At 38.7% G+C, this 22,113-nt stretch overlaps 2 protein-coding genes across 24 annotated transcripts in view; one reads left to right on the forward strand and one right to left on the reverse strand.

Moving 5' to 3' along the window:
• eps8a (EGFR pathway substrate 8a, signaling adaptor) overlaps nt 1-22,113 on the reverse strand; it is a 73,034-nt gene that overhangs the window by 12,675 nt on the left and 38,246 nt on the right. The window lies entirely within an intron of this gene.
• LOC307004892 (uncharacterized protein) lies at nt 140-21,955 on the forward strand (the record flags this gene model as incomplete). The annotated part of the gene is made up of 28 exons (XM_079624452.1): nt 140-395; nt 496-658; nt 855-1,047; nt 1,183-1,248; nt 1,725-1,790; nt 3,246-3,311; nt 3,788-3,853; nt 4,733-4,798; nt 5,275-5,340; nt 7,652-7,717; nt 8,194-8,259; nt 9,332-9,397; nt 9,874-9,939; nt 12,155-12,220; nt 12,697-12,762; nt 14,693-14,798; nt 14,931-15,001; nt 15,122-17,084; nt 17,295-17,375; nt 18,233-18,283; nt 18,394-18,426; nt 18,597-18,659; nt 18,979-19,029; nt 19,140-19,172; nt 19,343-19,405; nt 21,476-21,526; nt 21,637-21,669; nt 21,840-21,955. Exons 1-28 carry the CDS (start codon nt 278-280, stop codon nt 21,953-21,955), a joined length of 3,981 nt encoding a protein of 1,326 aa, XP_079480578.1. The 5' UTR covers nt 140-277.

The following is a 22,113-nucleotide window of genomic DNA, read 5'->3' on the forward strand; positions in this document are numbered from 1 at the left end:
TGTATGATAACTTTAATGTTGTCATTTTATGTAGTCTGAGCTTACTATAGATCGCTATGAGTTAGGCTATAAATAATGTTTCTTAAGGTTTCAGGTCTTTAATTTTTCAGCTTCATATGTAACGCTGTCTGTCAAATCATTACGTTCAGTATTATTCAGTATTAAAAATATCAAGGATATGTTTTCACAGAATGTTTCTTTCATTATGTAAGATGATTTTATGTATAAAACAATAAATCACAAAAAAAATACTTGCTTTTCTGGACCTTTGTAGAAAATGGCAGGAATAAGGCCCAGGAGAGGTAAAAAAAAAACAGAAGAGGAGGCTGTATATCATGCATCAATGTGTAAAGACAAGGGTGGATTTGTAGCAAAACATATAAATTCATTCAAAGGTAAGTAACACAGACCTATGTTTAAGTCAGGGATTTCCAACCCTGCTCTAAATCTTTAGTTAAAACTTTTCTCTGACTAATCAGACTAATTCTTTGTTAGGTCGAGGAGTGTTCACCACTTCTCACTTTCATAAAGGAGATTTTCTGATTGAGTATCGAGGAGAGGTCATACATAAAGAAGAATATGAAAGAAGACTCAAAATATATGACAATTCACTCGAAGTGTTTTTATTTGAATTCCGTTTTAATGGAAAACAATTATGGTATGTATATGGCTTTATTTAATGCACAATGTCTTACAAATATATGGAGTTGTAAGTCAACCAGAAATACAAACTGCATTTTCTGCAAGTAATAGCAACAGTAATAGTAAACTAGTGACTTGCATTTACGTATTGTGTAATTGAATCTGTTATTATACCTTTAGTTATAGTAGCATTGTGTTTTTTAATGTTTCAGGGTTGATGCTGCCAAAGAAGATGGCTCTTTAGGGCGCCTTGTGAATGATGATCACGTGGACCCCAACAGCAAAATGAAAATGATCACAGTGGACAAAAAACCCCATTTGTGTTTATTTGCTATAAAGGACATAACTCCTGGGGAAGAAATCAGTTATAACTATGGGGATTCTGAATGGCCATGGAGACACCAGGTAAAGATAACACTTATTTCTTAAATGTTATTTGGCTCTAAACAATTATTCAAACATAAGCTTTAATCATGTTGATTAAATGTTGAATTTGTGTTATTTAATAATTAAAGTATACTTTGTTGGTAATCTACGCAGGTAACTTCAGAGACTGAAGAACCTGCCTCACTCGTCTGTGGAGATGGGAGTAAAACATCACAGATGGTAAGTGTTCATGAAAAGTGAATGCATTCTGGGTCTTGTAGTTTTATTCTATATAGACCTTATGTAGCCCCGCCCCTTTTCAGCACTGCGCTCGTTGTCTTTTGTCTTCCGGTCTGTATTTTCACAGCGATCTTGTGTATTTATGAATGAACGGCTCATTTTAAAATCTTCCCGGTCTACTGACATTTGTTAAGACATCTGCTTCAACCATTACAATCCTCATGATAACTTTCGTTAACTTTACATTAAGTAAATCCACTTTAAAAGCTAGTTACTCCTGGACAGCGATCCCATTGAAATACACAGAGCGACCGCAAAACGGAAGTTCAAAGACAATTTTCTAAAGATGGCTGCGCCCTCGTTTCTCTGGCGCATAAGGTCTATATACTCGTTCAAACACACAGGTTTCTGTTAAAATGGTTTATCAATCATGTTGATAATTTAATTTGTTAATACTTTGTTGTTAATCTACGCAGGTAACTTCAGAGACTAAAGAACCTGCCTCACTCGTCTGTGGAGATGGGAGTAAAACTTCACAGATGGTAAGTGTGAAGTGTGTGTGTAACCTATAATGGTATTAATCAGGGTAAATGAATCCTGCTCCTGGAGAGCCACTGTCCTTCAGAAAGTTACGCCCATTTCACACCGCACGTGTAAGCAACACATCTTTTTTTGGCACCTATGAGCAATCACATAGCATGCGTAAGCAGCAGTGCAGGAATCATTTCAGAGCCAAGTCTATTTTTATTGCGCTACTCATGCTGATTGGGGTATATGCGTACGTGGCGATGACATATTTCCGCTAAAATCTCAGCCAGCTTTGTTCCATCCAGCGCATGTTGCGTTAATAGGGAACAATGGCGCTTCTCACTCAGTCGATTCAAGATGCACTTGGTATTACAGTTAATAAAGTGTGTTTAGTCATCCACACATAAGTCATACATCAACAACAGTAAAGGAGAAGGGCTTCAAGCTATACATTTCATTGGACATTCACAAATACGATAAAAAGGAAAAATGATTGCATCACAGGTCAATCACTCTCTCCTATGGTGAATAAACCCTTTATGCTCCCACATCATCAATACACTGCTTACACGTGCAGTGTAAAACAGGCGTTTCCCTTATTGGACCACAAATTGTGTTTAATGTCCTCATATTTACTGTTGATGTCATGTTGTGGGGGTTGGGTGAAGATCCAGGTTTAGGTTACTACAGTCAGATTGAGATATGTGTTGTGTTTAATGTCCTCATATTTACTGTTGATGTCATGTTGTGGGGGTTGGGTGAAGATCCAGGTTTAGGTTACTACAGTCAGATTGAGATATGTGTTGTGTTTAATGTCCTCATATTACTGTTGATGTCATGTTGTGGGGGTTGGGTGAAGATCCAGGTTTAGGTTACTGCAGTCAGATTGAGATATGTGTTGTGTTTAATGTCCTCATATTTACTGTTGATGTCATGTTGTGGGGGTTGGGTGAAGATCCAGGTTTAGGTTACTGCAGTCAGATTGAGATATGTGTTGTGTTTAATGTCCTCATATTTACTGTTGATGTCATGTTGTGGGGGTTGGGTGAAGATCCAGGTTTAGGTTACTGCAGTCAGATTGAGATATGTGTTGTGTTTAATGTCCTCATATTTACTGTTGATGTCATGTTGTGGGGGTTGGGTGAAGATCCAGGTTTAGGTTACTGCAGTCAGATTGAGATATGTGTTGTGTTTAATGTCCTCATATTTACTGTTGATGTCATGTTGTGGGGGTTGGGTGAAGATCCAGGTTTAGGTTACTACAGTCAGATTGAGATATGTGTTGTGTTTAATGTCCTCATATTTACTGTTGATGTCATGTTGTGGGGGTTGGGTGAAGATCCAGGTTTAGGTTACTACAGTCAGATTGAGATATGTGTTGTGTTTAATGTCCTCATATTTTTGTTTAAATGGTTTATCAATCATGTTGAGAATTTAATTTGTTAATATTTTGTTGGTAATCTACGCAGGTAACTTCAGAGACTGAAGAACCTGCCTCACTCGTCTGTGGAGATGGGAGTAAAACATCACAGATGGTAAGTGTTCATGAAAAGTGAATGCATTCTGGGTCTTGTAGTTTTATTCTATATAGACCTTATGTAGCCCCGCCCCTTTTCAGCACTGCGCTCGTTGTCTTTTGTCTTCCGGTCTGTATTTTCACAGCGATCTTGTGTATTTATGAATGAACGGCTCATTTTAAAATCTTCCCGGTCTACTGACATTTGTTAAGACATCTGCTTCAACCATTACAATCCTCATGATAACTTACGTTAACTTTACATTAAGTAAATCCACTTTAAAAGCTAGTTACTCCTGGACAGCGATCCCATTGAAATACACAGAGCGACCGCAAAATGGAAGTTCAAAGACAATTTTCTAAAGATGGCTGCGCCCTCGTTTCTCTGGCGCATAAGGTCTATATACTCGTTCAAACACACAGGTTTCTGTTAAAATGGTTTATCAATCATGTTGATAATTTAATTTGTTAATACTTTGTTGTTAATCTACGCAGGTAACTTCAGAGACTAAAGAACCTGCCTCACTCGTCTGTGGAGATGGGAGTAAAACTTCACAGATGGTAAGTGTGAAGTGTGTGTGTAACCTATAATGGTATTAATCAGGGTAAATGAATCCTGCTCCTGGAGAGCCACTGTCCTTCAGAAAGTTACGCCCATTTCACACCGCACGTGTAAGCAACACATCTTTTTTTGGCACCTATGAGCAATCACATAGCATGCGTAAGCAGCAGTGCAGGCATCATTTCAGAGCCAAGTCTATTTTTATTGCGCTACTCATGCTGATTGGGGTATATGCGTACGTGGCGATGACATATTTCCGCTAAAATCTCAGCCAGCTTTGTTCCATCCAGCGCATGTTGCGTTAATTGGGAACAATGGCGCTTCTCACTCAGTCGATTCAAGATGCACTTGGTATTACAGTTAATAAAGTGTGTTTAGTCATCCACACATAAGTCATACATCAACAACAGTAAAGGAGAAGGGCTTCAAGCTATACATTTCATTGGACATTCACAAATACGATAAAAAGGAAAAATGATTGCATCACAGGTCAATCACTCTCTCCTATGGTGAATAAACCCTTTATGCTCCCACATCATCGATACACTGCTTACACGTGCAGTGTAAAACAGGCGTTTCCCTTATTGGACCACAAATTGTGTTTAATGTCCTCATATTACTGTTGATGTCATGTTGTGGGGGTTGGGTGAAGATCCAGGTTTAGGTTACTGCAGTCAGATTGAGATATGTGTTGTGTTTAATGTCCTCATATTTACTGTTGATGTCATGTTGTGGGGGTTGGGTGAAGATCCAGGTTTAGGTTACTACAGTCAGATTGAGATATGTGTTGTGTTTAATGTCCTCATATTTTTGTTTAAATGGTTTATCAATCATGTTGAGAATTTAATTTGTTAATATTTTGTTGGTAATCTACGCAGGTAACTTCAGAGACTGAAGAACCTGCCTCACTCGTCTGTGGAGATGGGAGTAAAACATCACAGATGGTAAGTGTTCATGAAAAGTGAATGCATTTTGGGTCTTGTAGTTTTATTCTATATAGACCTTATGTAGCCCCGCCCCTTTTCAGCACTGCGCTCGTTGTCTTTTGTCTTCCGGTCTGTATTTTCACAGCGATCTTGTGTATTTATGAATGAACGGCTCATTTTAAAATCTTCCCGGTCTACTGACATTTGTTAAGACATCTGCTTCAACCATTACAATCCTCATGATAACTTTCGTTAACTTTACATTAAGTAAATCCACTTTAAAAGCTAGTTACTCCTGGACAGCGATCCCATTGAAATACACAGAGCGACCGCAAAACGGAAGTTCAAAGACAATTTTCTAAAGATGGCTGCGCCCTCGTTTCTCTGGCGCATAAGGTCTATATACTCGTTCAAACACACAGGTTTCTGTTAAAATGGTTTATCAATCATGTTGATAATTTAATTTGTTAATACTTTGTTGTTAATCTACGCAGGTAACTTCAGAGACCGAAGAACCTGCCTCACTCGTCTGTGGAGATGGGAGTAAAACTTCACAGATGGTAAGTGTGAAGTGTGTGTGTAACCTATAATGGTATTAATCAGGGTAAATGAATCCTGCTCCTGGAGAGCCACTGTCCTTCAGAGAGTTACGCCCATTTCACACCGCACGTGTAAGCAACACATCTTTTTTTGGCACCTATGAGCAATCACATAGCATGCGTAAGCAGCAGTGCAGGCATCATTTCAGAGCCAAGTCTATTTTTATTGCGCTACTCATGCTGATTGGGGTATATGCGTACGTGGCGATGACATATTTCCGCTAAAATCTCAGCCAGCTTTGTTCCATCCAGCGCATGTTGCGTTAATAGGGAACAATGGCGCTTCTCACTCAGGCCACATCCACACGAAGCCAGAGCTTTCCCTATCCGATGTTTTTTTTTGCCTCGTTCTAAAAAATAATTCCGTAAACACGGCGTCGTCTCAAGAAATATCTGCGTACACACGAAACCACTGAAACCGACTCAAAACGATGTAGTATACATCCCAGACCAGTATGTAGCGCTGTAATTCTGCCATATAGATACAATAAAAACGGAGAAGAAGACTTTGAGCATGCGCATAACCTTGCGCGCTGTATACAATAATATTACACAGTAGCTTCTTCTTTTCTTTTTTTACCAAGAACTTTATTAAACAATATGAACAACCATAAATGGCCTGGTACAATAGGGATGAGTCACGAATCACGATATTCAATTAGTTATCGGACTCATAAAGCTTGCCACAAAGAACCGGCAAAAGTAATGAATGAGTCAAATATAGCAAGGAGACATTTTAACAGTTTAAAAGTAGACATTTCAAGCATTCTATATATTTCTGAGTTTCGGTTAATTTATGAGACGAGTTCCAGTTCACGAGCAATGCAAGTTATATTGCGCCGGCGCGTCCATGTCATGATTATATTGTCAGCTATATTTGCTTCATATTTATTAAATCCAGGCAATTGGTTGATGAAACTTTGATTAAAATTAAGATACAATTTATACAAAACGAAATTCACTTTAAAGAAAGGCTTTATACCAACCAGCTTTATATAAAACAAAACTTAATGTGGTCAAAATTATGTCTCCCGCTATATTGCGCATCTTATGATTACTCATGCTGTTCACTTTCATAAATCAACATAGATGAAATAAAAAATAACATATTATTTAAACATACATATGAAACTAAATACATTTTATTTAATGGCTACAACAGGCTTACTGAGAAATGTAATGTCGGAGTGGAATTTGAGCGAGCGCCGTTGTGCCTGCGAGCATGTGCGTTTTTTGAACAGCCTAATAATAATCAAATAATTCCCAGTGATCGTCGAATATTTTTTTAGTTTGAAATGCCCATCCCTACAAAATACAAAATGTCTTAATCAGACAACAGACCAGCACCATAGCATAATAAAAATATAAAGAAATACAATAAAAATACATTTAAGTAAATAATATATAAAGTAATAAAAGAGGCTCAGTAGCTTCTGCAGCATTATACTATATTTTTATACAAGCAGTCGGCAGGTGTTGTTGCTGTTACGTGACTAGCAGTGTCCGACTAGTCGACATGACATCATCGTTTCACAAAATATACGGATTGGCTGTACACACGAAAACGCAAGCGTGTCGTTTTCAGATTTATCCACTTTGGGACCCGGTTTCAAAAAATAGCGGTTTCAGTCTCTCAAAACGCCGGATCCGTGTGGACGAAACGCCAATACGACACAAAATTTGTCCGTATACAGCTAAACGCGTCTCCGTGTGGACAGGGCCTCAGTCGATTCAAGATGCACTTGGTATTACAGTTAATAAAGTGTGTTTAGTCATCCACACATAAGTCATACATCAACAACCGTAAAGGAGAAGGGCTTCAAGCTATACATTTCATTGGACATTCACAAATACGATAAAAAGGAAAAATGATTGCATCACAGGTCAATCACTCTCTCCTATGGTGAATAAACCCTTTATGCTCCCACATCATCAATACACTGCTTACACGTGCAGTGTAAAACAGGCGTTTCCCTTATTGGACCACAAATTGTGTTTAATGTCCTCATATTACTGTTGATGTCATGTTGTGGGGGTTGGGTGAAGATCCAGGTTTAGGTTACTACAGTCAGATTGAGATATGTGTTGTGTTTAATGTCCTCATATTTACTGTTGATGTCATGTTGTGGGGGTTGGGTGAAGATCCAGGTTTAGGTTACTACAGTCAGATTGAGATATGTGTTGTGTTTAATGTCCTCATATTTTTGTTTAAATGGTTTATCAATCATGTTGAGAATTTAATTTGTTAATACTTTGTTGGTAATCTACGCAGGTAACTTCAGAGACTGAAGAACCTGCCTCACTCGTCTGTGGAGATGGGAGTAAAACATCACAGATGGTAAGTGTTCATGAAAAGTGAATGCATTTTGGGTCTTGTAGTTTTATTCTATATAGACCTTATGTAGCCCCGCCCCTTTTCAGCACTGCGCTCGTTGTCTTTTGTCTTCCGGTCTGTATTTTCACAGCGATCTTGTGTATTTATGAATGAACGGCTCATTTTAAAATCTTCCCGGTCTACTGACATTTGTTAAGACATCTGCTTCAACCATTACAATCCTCATGATAACTTTCGTTAACTTTACATTAAGTAAATCCACTTTAAAAGCTAGTTACTCCTGGACAGCGATCCCATTGAAATACACAGAGCGACCGCAAAACGGAAGTTCAAAGACAATTTTCTAAAGATGGCTGCGCCCTCGTTTCTCTGGCGCATAAGGTCTATATACTCGTTCAAACACACAGGTTTCTGTTAAAATGGTTTATCAATCATGTTGATAATTTAATTTGTTAATACTTTGTTGTTAATCTACGCAGGTAACTTCAGAGACCGAAGAACCTGCCTCACTCGTCTGTGGAGATGGGAGTAAAACTTCACAGATGGTAAGTGTGAAGTGTGTGTGTAACCTATAATAGTATTAATCAGGGTAAATGAATCCTGCTCCTGGAGAGCCACTGTCCTTCAGAAAGTTACGCCCATTTCACACCGCACGTGTAAGCAACACATCTTTTTTTGGCACCTATGAGCAATCACATAGCATGCGTAAGCAGCAGTGCAGGAATCATTTCAGAGCCAAGTCTATTTTTATTGCGCTACTCATGCTGATTGGGGTATATGCGTACGTGGCGATGACATATTTCCGCTAAAATCTCAGCCAGCTTTGTTCCATCCAGCGCATGTTGCGTTAATAGGGAACAATGGCGCTTCTCACTCAGTCGATTCAAGATGCACTTGGTATTACAGTTAATAAAGTGTGTTTAGTCATCCACACATAAGTCATACATCAACAACCGTAAAGGAGAAGGGCTTCAAGCTATACATTTCATTGGACATTCACAAATACGATAAAAAGGAAAAATGATTGCATCACAGGTCAATCACTCTCTCCTATGGTGAATAAACCCTTTATGCTCCCACATCATCAATACACTGCTTACACGTGCAGTGTAAAACAGGCGTTTCCCTTATTGGACCACAAATTGTGTTTAATGTCCTCATATTTACTGTTGATGTCATGTTGTGGGGGTTGGGTGAAGATCCAGGTTTAGGTTACTGCAGTCAGATTGAGATATGTGTTGTGTTTAATGTCCTCGTATTTACTGTTGATGTCATGTTGTGGGGGTTGGGTGAAGATCCAGGTTTAGGTTACTACAGTCAGATTGAGATATGTGTTGTGTTTAATGTCCTCATATTTACTGTTGATGTCATGTTGTGGGGGTTGGGTGAAGATCCAGGTTTAGGTTACTACAGTCAGATTGAGATATGTGTTGTGTTTAATGTCCTCATATTTACTGTTGATGTCATGTTGTGGGGGTTGGGTGAAGATCCAGGTTTAGGTTACTACAGTCAGATTGAGATATGTGTTGTGTTTAATGTCCTCATATTTTTGTTTAAATGGTTTATCAATCATGTTGAGAATTTAATTTGTTAATATTTTGTTGGTAATCTACGCAGGTAACTTCAGAGACTGAAGAACCTGCCTCACTCGTCTGTGGAGATGGGAGTAAAACATCACAGATGGTAAGTGTTCATGAAAAGTGAATGCATTTTGGGTCTTGTAGTTTTATTCTATATAGACCTTATGTAGCCCCGCCCCTTTTCAGCACTGCGCTCGTTGTCTTTTGTCTTCCGGTCTGTATTTTCACAGCGATCTTGTGTATTTATGAATGAACGGCTCATTTTAAAATCTTCCCGGTCTACTGACATTTGTTAAGACATCTGCTTCAACCATTACAATCCTCATGATAACTTACGTTAACTTTACATTAAGTAAATCCACTTTAAAAGCTAGTTACTCCTGGACAGCGATCCCATTGAAATACACAGAGCGACCGCAAAACGGAAGTTCAAAGACAATTTTCTAAAGATGGCTGCGCCCTCGTTTCTCTGGCGCATAAGGTCTATATACTCGTTCAAACACACAGGTTTCTGTTAAAATGGTTTATCAATCATGTTGATAATTTAATTTGTTAATACTTTGTTGTTAATCTACGCAGGTAACTTCAGAGACTAAAGAACCTGCCTCACTCGTCTGTGGAGATGGGAGTAAAACTTCACAGATGGTAAGTGTGAAGTGTGTGTGTAACCTATAATGGTATTAATCAGGGTAAATGAATCCTGCTCCTGGAGAGCCACTGTCCTTCAGAAAGTTACGCCCATTTCACACCGCACGTGTAAGCAACACATCTTTTTTTGGCACCTATGAGCAATCACATAGCATGTGTAAGCAGCAGTGCAGGCATCATTTCAGAGCCAAGTCTATTTTTATTGCGCTACTCATGCTGATTGGGGTATATGCGTACGTGGCGATGACATATTTCCGCTAAAATCTCAGCCAGCTTTGTTCCATCCAGCGCATGTTGCGTTAATAGGGAACAATGGCGCTTCTCACTCAGGCCACATCCACACGAAGCCAGAGCTTTCCCTATCCGATGTTTTTTTTTGCCTCGTTCTAAAAAATAATTCCGTAAACACGGCGTCGTCTCAAGAAATATCTGCGTACACACGAAACCACTGAAACCGACTCAAAACGATGTAGTATACATCCCAGACCAGTATGTAGCGCTGTAATTCTGCCATATAGATACAATAAAAACGGAGAAGAAGACTTTGAGCATGCGCATAACCTTGCGCGCTGTATACAATAATATTACACAGTAGCTTCTTCTTTTCTTTTTTTACCAAGAACTTTATTAAACAATATGAACAACCATAAATGGCCTGGTACAATAGGGATGAGTCACGAATCACGATATTCAATTAGTTATCGGACTCATAAAGCTTGCCACAAAGAACCGGCAAAAGTAATGAATGAGTCAAATATAGCAAGGAGACATTTTAACAGTTTAAAAGTAGACATTTCAAGCATTCTATATATTTCTGAGTTTCGGTTAATTTATGAGACGAGTTCCAGTTCACGAGCAATGCAAGTTATATTGCGCCGGCGCGTCCATGTCATGATTATATTGTCAGCTATATTTGCTTCATATTTATTAAATCCAGGCAATTGGTTGATGAAACTTTGATTAAAATTAAGATACAATTTATACAAAACGAAATTCACTTTAAAGAAAGGCTTTATACCAACCAGCTTTATATAAAACAAAACTTAATGTGGTCAAAATTATGTCTCCCGCTATATTGCGCATCTTATGATTACTCATGCTGTTCACTTTCATAAATCAACATAGATGAAATAAAAAATAACATATTATTTAAACATACATATGAAACTAAATACATTTTATTTAATGGCTACAACAGGCTTACTGAGAAATGTAATGTCGGAGTGGAATTTGAGCGAGCGCCGTTGTGCCTGCGAGCATGTGCGTTTTTTGAACAGCCTAATAATAATCAAATAATTCCCAGTGATCGTCGAATATTTTTTTAGTTTGAAATGCCCATCCCTACAAAATACAAAATGTCTTAATCAGACAACAGACCAGCACCATAGCATAATAAAAATATAAAGAAATACAATAAAAATACATTTAAGTAAATAATATATAAAGTAATAAAAGAGGCTCAGTAGCTTCTGCAGCATTATACTATATTTTTATACAAGCAGTCGGCAGGTGTTGTTGCTGTTACGTGACTAGCAGTGTCCGACTAGTCGACATGACATCATCGTTTCACAAAATATACGGATTGGCTGTACACACGAAAACGCAAGCGTGTCGTTTTCAGATTTATCCACTTTGGGACCCGGTTTCAAAAAATAGCGGTTTCAGTCTCTCAAAACGCCGGATCCGTGTGGACGAAACGCCAATACGACACAAAATTTGTCCGTATACAGCTAAACGCGTCTCCGTGTGGACAGGGCCTCAGTCGATTCAAGATGCACTTGGTATTACAGTTAATAAAGTGTGTTTAGTCATCCACACATAAGTCATACATCAACAACCGTAAAGGAGAAGGGCTTCAAGCTATACATTTCATTGGACATTCACAAATACGATAAAAAGGAAAAATGATTGCATCACAGGTCAATCACTCTCTCCTATGGTGAATAAACCCTTTATGCTCCCACATCATCAATACACTGCTTACACGTGCAGTGTAAAACAGGCGTTTCCCTTATTGGACCACAAATTGTGTTTAATGTCCTCATATTACTGTTGATGTCATGTTGTGGGGGTTGGGTGAAGATCCAGGTTTAGGTTACTACAGTCAGATTGAGATATGTGTTGTGTTTAATGTCCTCATATTTTTGTTTAAATGGTTTATCAATCATGTTGAGAATTTAATTTGTTAATACTTTGTTGGTAATCTACGCAGGTAACTTCAGAGACTGAAGAACCTGCCTCACTCGTCTGTGGAGATGGGAGTAAAACATCACAGATGGTAAGTGTTCATGAAAAGTGAATGCATTCTGGGTCTTGTAGTTTTATTCTATATAGACCTTATGTAGCCCCGACCCTTTTCAGCACTGCGCTCGTTGTCTTTTGTCTTCCGGTCTGTATTTTCACAGCGATCTTGTGTATTTATGAATGAACGGCTCATTTTAAAATCTTCCCGGTCTACTGACATTTGTTAAGACATCTGCTTCAACCATTACAATCCTCATGATAACTTTCGTTAACTTTACATTAAGTAAATCCACTTTAAAAGCTAGTTACTCCTGGACAGCGATCCCATTGAAATACACAGAGCGACCGCAAAATGGAAGTTCAAAGACAATTTTCTAAAGATGGCTGCGCCCTCGTTTCTCTGGCGCATAAGGTCTATATACTCGTTCAAACACACAGGTTTCTGTTAAAATGGTTTATCAATCATGTTGATAATTTAATTTGTTAATACTTTGTTGTTAATCTACGCAGGTAACTTCAGAGACCGAAGAACCTGCCTCACTCGTCTGTGGAGATGGGAGTAAAACTTCACAGATGGTAAGTGTGAAGTGTGTGTGTAACCTATAATAGTATTAATCAGGGTAAATGAATCCTGCTCCTGGAGAGCCACTGTCCTTCAGAAAGTTACGCCCATTTCACACCGCACGTGTAAGCAACACATCTTTTTTTGGCACCTATGAGCAATCACATAGCATGCGTAAGCAGCAGTGCAGGAATCATTTCAGAGCCAAGTCTATTTTTATTGCGCTACTCATGCTGATTGGGGTATATGCGTACGTGGCGATGACATATTTCCGCTAAAATCTCAGCCAGCTTTGTTCCATCCAGCGCATGTTGCGTTAATTGGGAACAATGGCGCTTCTCACTCAGTCGATTCAAGATGCACTTGGTATTACAGTTAATAAAGTGTGTTTAGTCATCCACACATAAGTCATACATCAACAACAGTAAAGGAGAAGGGCTTCAAGCTATACATTTCATTGGACATTCACAAATACGATAAAAAGGAAAAATGATTGCATCACAGGTCAATCACTCTCTCCTATGGTGAATAAACCCTTTATGCTCCCACATCATCAATACACTGCTTACACGTGCAGTGTAAAACAGGCGTTTCCCTTATTGGACCACAAATTGTGTTTAATGTCCTCATATTTACTGTTGATGTCATGTTGTGGGGGTTGGGTGAAGATCCAGGTTTAGGTTACTACAGTCAGATTGAGATATGTGTTGTGTTTAATGTCCTCATATTACTGTTGATGTCATGTTGTGGGGGTTGGGTGAAGATCCAGGTTTAGGTTACTACAGTCAGATTGAGATATGTGTTGTGTTTAATGTCCTCATATTTACTGTTGATGTCATGTTGTGGGGGTTGGGTGAAGATCCAGGTTTAGGTTACTACAGTCAGATTGAGATATGTGTTGTGTTTAATGTCCTCATATTACTGTTGATGTCATGTTGTGGGGGTTGGGTGAAGATCCAGGTTTAGGTTACTGCAGTCAGATTGAGATATGTGTTGTGTTTAATGTCCTCATATTTACTGTTGATGTCATGTTGTGGGGGTTGGGTGAAGATCCAGGTTTAGGTTACTACAGTCAGATTGAGATATGTGTTGTGTTTAATGTCCTCATATTTACTGTTGATGTCATGTTGTGGGGGTTGGGTGAAGATCCAGGTTTAGGTTACTACAGTCAGATTGAGATATGTGTTGTGTTTAATGTCCTCATATTTACTGTTGATGTCATGTTGTGGGGGTTGGGTGAAGATCCAGGTTTAGGTTACTACAGTCAGATTGAGATATGTGTTGTGTTTAATGTCCTCATATTACTGTTGATGTCATGTTGTGGGGGTTGGGTGAAGATCCAGGTTTAGGTTACTACAGTCAGATTGAGATATGTGTTGTGTTTAATGTCCTCATATTTACTGTTGATGTCATGTTGTGGGGGTTGGGTGAAGATCCAGGTTTAGGTTACTACAGTCAGATTGAGATATGTGTTGTGTTTAATGTCCTCATATTACTGTTGATGTCATGTTGTGGGGCTTGGGTGAAGATCCAGGTTTAGGTTACTACAGTCAGATTGAGATATGTGTTGTGTTTAATGTCCTCATATTACTGTTGATGTCATGTTGTGGGGGTTGGGTGAAGATCCAGGTTTAGGTTACTACAGTCAGATTGAGATATGTGTTGTGTTTAATGTCCTCATATTACTGTTGATGTCATGTTGTGGGGGTTGGGTGAAGATCTTAGTACAGCTAGACTGGGCCATTAATATTTACTAATATTATTATTTTTTTACTGATAAAACCTACATTGGTTATGATATTTAATTGATTTAAGCCCCAAACCTTTTTGTTAATCTTCTAACATCTATTTTAAGTTTACTTTATTTGAGATGGGTTAATCAGATTAATTTAAATTTAATATTTTAATAGAATTTATTTTAAGATGTTTTTTTTTCCCCAACAGATTTGCAAACATGACATAATTTATTCAGCTGTGTCAAGCTTGGATAAATGTGCCAGCTGTAGTGGGCCCTATTCTGCATTTAAGTGGATTGGTGTAAAGTGTAAGAGTAAGTACTATGTTTTGACTAGTAAAAGATACTGTAATGTGTACGGTAATGTGTTACCACTATCTATTAATTTATTAATTTCCCAACCCTTTTGGTAGATTCCATCTAATTTAGATTTATTATTCTATCTAGTTTGCTCATGTTTCTGGCATAAATCTTGCTACAACAAGAATGTGACGCCTTACCCTGACTCATTTAAATCAGTAAGTGAATTTTATCAAATAATCTTTAAAAGAATAGTTCACTAATAATATATATATATATATTTTTAAAGTTTGTAAATATCTATATTTTTAATGAATAAATATTTGTTTCTATTATAGAATTCTGAAGAAGAACTATTTAGTGAGGACTCAGATAAGAACTATGTTCCCAGTAGTTTTTCAGATGATTCGGAATCGGACATGGTGTCTTCAGAACTGGAGTGTCCTAAACCACTCTCCAAAGTAGACTGCCAAGAAAGCGTCTTAGTTAAAGATTCACTACCTGAAGATGCAGTCTGCACAGCACAGCTGAAAAAGTCATGCAGGAAAGGCGAGCAGGTATTCAAAGTAGGGATTGAAAATATAGAGGCTGAGGATACCACAGAATGTGGGGAAGGTCCATCAGTACCGTCCTCTGCAATATCCACTTCAGTACATAAGAATTACTGTTATATTTGTGGAAAGCCCCAATCGAAATTCACAAGACACTTAAAAATTCATGAAAACACAAATGTGGATGTTGCTAGGGCTCTGGCCTTGCCGAAGCATTCCAAGGAACGTAAGAAACTGCTGGACAAACTACGAAATAAAGGAAATTATGAACATAATGCAAGTGTTTTAGCTAGTGGATCTGGGCAATTAAAACTCAAACGTAAACCGAAGAACAATTACAATCCAAATGATTATGTGAATTGCATGTATTGCCATGCAATGTTCCTACGCAGAGATCTGTGGAGACATGTACGGAACTGTCCTTCTAAGTCAGTGGATCAGGAACAACCAGGAAGAAATAAGGTACTGGCTTTAGCGACAATGTCTGATTCAGTTCTGTGTCAGAAAACTTCACAGAGTGTTTGGAAACTCCTAACACCAATGAAAGATGATGACATCTCTGCTGCTGTGCGGAGTGATTTCACTATCCTACAACTGGCACAATCATTTTTAAATAAACATGGCCAAGATCCGTCTAAATATGATTACATCCGACAGAAGCTAAGAGAGGTTGGAAGACTTTTGTTGATCCTGAGAACGCAATTTTCATTGCATACGATTGAGGATGCTGTTAAGCCTGAACATTTTGGGATTGTTATACAGGCTGTCAAAAGAGTATCTGGGTATGATGCAGCAAAACACACTTACCACACTCCAAGCCTTGCGCTTAAGCTGGGTCACTCTTTGAACAAGTTATGTGACATCATACACTGTAGAGCGTTAATGGCTGAAGATGATGCAAGGATTAAGTCAACCCAGAATTTCAAAAAGTTGTATAATTCTAAGTGGTCGGAACTTGTGTCTCATGGAGCTTTAACCACTTTACATGAAGGAAATTTTAATAAACCATCCACCCTCCCGTTTACTGAAGATGTTCAGCGTCTTCATCAACATCTTGAGACAGTCGCTGATTTAGCTTCTGACAACTTGAAGAAGACTGCATCAACAAAGGTCTATGGAGAACTGTGCAGATCGACTCTTGCCAAAATTATTCTGTTCAATCGAAGGCGTGGAGGAGAAGTTGCAAGGATGCACTTAAAAAGTTTCTTAGAGAGGGACACAGCTCCTCTTCACAAAGATGTTGCTGTTGGCCTTACAGCGTTTGAGCAGAAACTTTGTGCACACTTTAATCGAGTTGAAATTAGGGGTAAAAAGGGGCGTAAAGTGGCAGTATTGCTATCGCCAGACATGGTCGATGCTTTAACACTTCTCACAAGCAAAAGACAAGAGTGTGGAGTTCCACAAGACAATACATTTCTTTTTGCAAGACCCAGCTGTTTGACTTCGTATAGAGGACAAGACTGTCTCAGGATTTACGCAGATGAGTGTGGTGCTCAGAACCCTGAGCTCCTCCGGTCAACACAGTTGCGAAAACATGTTGCAACTATGTCTCAGGTCCTGAACCTAAAAAACCATGAGTTGGATCAAGTAGCAGACTTCTTGGGCCATGACATACGTGTCCACAGAGAATATTACAGGCTTCCAGAGGCTACAACCCAGCTGGCCAAAATTTCTAAACTTCTACTTGCCATGGAGAAAGGTTCTCTTATAAGTCTCCAAGGCAAAACACTAGAAGAAATTGACATTGAAGGTAAGTCTATTAAAGTTAAAATTTGATTTTTGTTTAGTGTATGGTTTATAGTATATTTTATTGTAAAGGTTATCAAGTGTATAGGCTAAGGTACATACAGACAATATATCTTTACCAAAGTAATAGTTTTCAGAATGGTCATTATGTGATAATTTTATTTGCTCCTGACATTTGCTATACTTAACACTCAAATTGTTTGTTTTTTGTTAGAAAACCTAGACTTAACCGATTCTAATCCAAGTGATGACAGTGATGCTGAGGAGACAGATCAACTAACACAAAGTGAAATTGGTAAAAGTATATAAACATACAAATGGCAAATCATTAAAGTCAAGTTTACTAATTGGCGAATTAAGGGACGGGGCGGCGCTAATTACGCGGGAGAGGCAGACGATCCGTCACAACTGATTATCTCTTCTCCATGGCACCTATTAGTGTGTGGGATATATTCGTCAGGAAGTGAACATTTTGTCCAGAAAGTTAATGTGTTAGAATTGTGAAAAATTTGTAAGTGTAAAGAGCGAGTTTGACAGGGCCAAATTGTGATGGCTAGACGACTGGGTGAGAACATCTTTAAAACTGCAGCTCTTGTGGATGTTCCCAGTGTGCAGTGGTTAGTATCTTTCAAAATAGGTCCAAGGAAGGAACAGTTGTGAATCAGCAACATAGACAGCCAAGGCTCATTGATGCATGTGGGGAGCGAATGCTGACCTGTGTGGTCCATTCCAAGTTCATGCTGGTTCTGATAGAAAGGTGTCAGAATACACAGTGTATCACAGTTTATTGTGTATGGGGCTGCAAAAGTGGGACCAACATAATATTAGAAGGGGGTCATAATGTTATACCTGATCGGTGTATATGCATCCCAAGGTGGGAAAGCAATTAAACATTAATCTTACAAGAATGTTAAAATCTTTCTACATACCTGCTTCCCTAATAAAAACAAGCTGGCCAAAACAGCCACTCAACACTTTAGTTGAGACTAGCAATCATTCAAACAAGGCTAGACCAAAGATAATTATTAGACTGGTTAAAAGAATATGGAGATGTGATCTAGTCATCATGGTGTTTTCTCTAGTTTATGCTTGTATATAAATAAACATGTGACACCAAAACCTTAATAGTAAACTATATTATTCATACCACAGCCCTAAAGCGAGTTAGGCGACCTGTCGAGGATCTTCCAGGCACCTCAGATGGTATGGGCATTTATCTCATTTAACTAGCATGTTTAGCAAGGCTTGATTCAGTTAATTTAGACCAAGCAGTGCCTACTGTATGTTACAGTATTTTATTATTCCTTTCATAGATGATGACCCTGCCCTAGAAGGCCCATCTACAGGTAAGACAAGACGGAAGTTTTTAACTACTAATCCTTTTTAAGGATATATAAATGTTGGTCGAAGCTGAAAATCAGTGGCATATATAATCTAGATTTTGGTCTGGATCGCTTTTTGCATTTGCTTGATTTATTTAAATTAGATGTACATGTGTTTCTGTTTTGTTTTTAAGCAGTGTACCAGAAAAGTAAAAAGAAGAAGAAGTGCAGCAGTAGGGAAGAGCATGAACAAGCTGGTAAAAAAACACAAACAAAAATGCACAATGAACACTTTATTAGACATTCGTGAAGATCAAATTGAAATTCCTTTACAAAAAAATTAGAATCTTTCTACATACCTGCTTCCCTAATAAAAACAAGCAAACAGCCACTCAACACTTTAGTCAAGACTAGCAATCATTCAAACAAGGCTAGACCAAAGATAATTATTAGACTGGTTAAAAGAATATGGATATGTGATCTAGTCATCATGGTGTTTTCTCTAGATTATGCTTGTATATAAATAAACATGTGACACCAAAACCTTAATAGTAAACTATATTATTCATACCACAGCCCTAAAGCGAGTTAGGCGACCTGTCGAGGATCTTCCAGGCACCTCAGATGGTATGGGCATTTATCTCATTTAACTAGCATGTTTAGCAAGGTTTGATTCAGTTCATTTAGACCAAGCAGTGCCTACTGTATGTTACAGTATTTTATTATTCCTTTCATAGATGATGACCCTGCCCTAGAAGGCCCATCTACAGGTAAGACAAGACGGAAGTTTTTAACTACTAATCCTTTTTAAGGATATATAAATGTTGGTCGAAGCTAAAAATCAGTGGCATATATAATCTAGATTTTGGTCTGGATCGCTTTTTGCATTTGCTTGATTGATTTAAATTAGATGTACATGTGTTTCTGTTTTGTTTTTAAGCAGTTTACCAGAAAAGTAAAAAGAAGAAGAAGTGCAGCAGTAGGGAAGAGCATGAACAAGCTGGTAAAAAAACACAAACAAAAATGCACAATGAACACTTTATTAGACATTCGTGAAGATCAAATTGAAATTCCTTTACAAAAATGGTAAAATCTACCTACATACCTGCTTCCCTAATAAAAACAAGCAAACAGCCACTCAACACTTTAGTCAAGACTAGCAATCATTCAAACAAGGCTACATTTATTTACATTTATTAATTTGGCAGACGCTTTTATCCAAAGCGACTTACAAGTGAGGAATACAGTAAACGATTCATCATGAAAGGCAAATAACGCAAGAAGTGCTCAAAACACAAGTTTCCAACATTACTCGGAAGGAGGGGTTTAGGAGGAGTTTTTTGCAGCTTTTTGAATCCTGTCAGGGATTCTGCATTCCGAATGAAGTTGGGGAGATTATTCCACCAGCAAGGATCAGTGAATGGGAATGTTCTGGAGAGTGATTTTGTGGCTCTCTGTGATGGTACCATGAGCCGTCGCTCATTGACCGAACGCAGGCTTCTGGTAGGGATGTAGACTCGTAGGAGCGAGTGAAAGTAGGAGGGAGCTGAGCCTGTGGTCGATCTGTAAGCAAGCGTCAATGCCTTGAACTTGATGCGAGTGGTAGCCAGTGCAGAGAGATGAACAGAGGAGTGACGTGGGACCTTTTGGGCTCGTTGAAGACAAGACGGGCTGCAGCATTCTGGATCATCTGTAGAGGTTTAGTTGCACATGATGGAAGACCGGCCAGAAGAGCATTGCAGTAATCAAGCCTAGAGATTACCAAGGCCTGGGCGAGAAGTTGTTGCATGCTCAGTTAGGAAGGGCCTGATCTTCCTGATGTTGTGCAGTGCAAACCTGCATGATCGAGCTGTCTTTGTGATGTGGTCTGTGAAGGTCAGATGCTCATTAAAGGTTATTCCTAGATTTCTGACTGACCTCGAAGGGGTAATTGATGAAGAACCATGTTGTTTGGTGAAGTCGTGCTGTAGAGTCAGATTGGCAGGTAAGACGAGAAGCTCAGTCTTTGCCAGGTTGAGCTGTAGGTGATGTTCTTTAAGCCATGCTGAGATGTCTACCAGGCAGTTTGAGATTTGTGTGGCTACTATGGGATCATCTGGTTGAAATGAGAGGTAGATCGGTGTATCATCAGCATAGCAATGGTAGGATAAACCATGTGCCTGTATGATGGGTCCCAGTGATGTAGTGTAAATGGCCAAGAGAAGGGGTCCAAGAACTGAACCCTGAGGAACCTCTGTGGTCAGTTGATGCTCTTTGGATACCTCCCCTCTCCAGGCAACCCTGAAGGACCTACCTGTGAGATAGGACTCAAACCAGTGAAGTAGAGTTCCTGTGATGCCCAGAGATGAGAGGGTGGACAGGAGGATCTGATGATTCACAGTGTCAAATGCAGTTGACAGATCCAGTAGAAGGATAACTGATGATTTGGAATTAGCTTTAGCAATCCGTAGTGATTCGGTAACCGACAGTAATGCCGACTCGGTTGAATGGCCTTTCTTGAAACCAGATTGTTTGGGGTCCAGCTGATTATTCTGTGAGAGGTAAGATGATACTTGGTTGAAAACAACTCGTTCAAGTGTTTTCACTATGAATGGAAGGAGAGAGACTGGTCTGTAGCGATTTATAAGGGAATTGTTTAATGTGTTTTTTTTTTAAGCAGTGGGGTTACCTGAGCCTGCTTGAATGTGGTGGGGAAAATGCCCATGCTGAGAGATGTGTTGATGTGTGTGAGTGCTGGTAAAAGTGTAGGAGAGATTGTTTGGAGAAGGTGAGAGGGGATGGAATCTAGAGGGCAGGTGGTAGGATGACTGGAGTGGAGAAGTTTAGATACTTCTGCCTCTGTGAGTGTCGAGAAGGAAGAGAGGAGGTTTCTGGCTGTAGATATGTTTGGACTGAGTTCCTGTGTGTGGAGCTGAGAACTGACTACTGATGGACCAAAGATAATTATTAGATTGGTTAAAAGAATATGGATATGTGATCTAGTCATCATGGTGTTTTCTCTAGTTTATGCTTGTATATAAATAAACATGTGACACCAAAACCTTAATAGTAAACTATATTATTCATACCACAGCCCTAAAGCGAGTTAGGCGACCTGTCGAGGATCTTCCAGGCACCTCAGATGGTATGGGCATTTATCTCATTTAACTAGCATGTTTAGCAAGGCTTGATTCAATTAATTTAGACCAAGCAGTGCCTACTGTATGTTACAGTATTTTATTATTCCTTTCATAGATGATGACCCTGCCCTAGAAGGCCCATCTACAGGTAAGACAAGACGGAAGTTTTTAACTACTAATCCTTTTTAAGGATATATAAATGTTGGTCGAAGCTAAAAATCAGTGGCATATATAATCTAGATTTTGGTCTGGATCGCTTTTTGCATTTGCTTGATTGATTTAAATTAGATGTACATGTGTTTCTGTTTTGTTTTTAAGCAGTTTACCAGAAAAGTAAAAAGAAGAAGAAGTGCAGCAGTAGGGAAGAGCATGAACAACCTGGTAAAAAAACACCAACAAAAATGCACAATGAACACTTTATTAGACATTCGTGAAGATCAAATTGAAATTCCTTTACAAAAATTGTAAAATCTACCTACATACCTGCTTCCCTAATAAAAACAAGCAAACAGCCACTCAACACTTTAGTCAAGACTAGCAATCATTCAAACAAGGCTAGACCAAAGATAATTATTAGACTGGTAAAAAGAAT

Source organism: Phoxinus phoxinus (assembly GCF_949152265.1).
Source record: "Phoxinus phoxinus genome assembly, chromosome: 9".
Taxonomy (NCBI): Eukaryota; Metazoa; Chordata; class Actinopteri; order Cypriniformes; family Leuciscidae; genus Phoxinus; species Phoxinus phoxinus.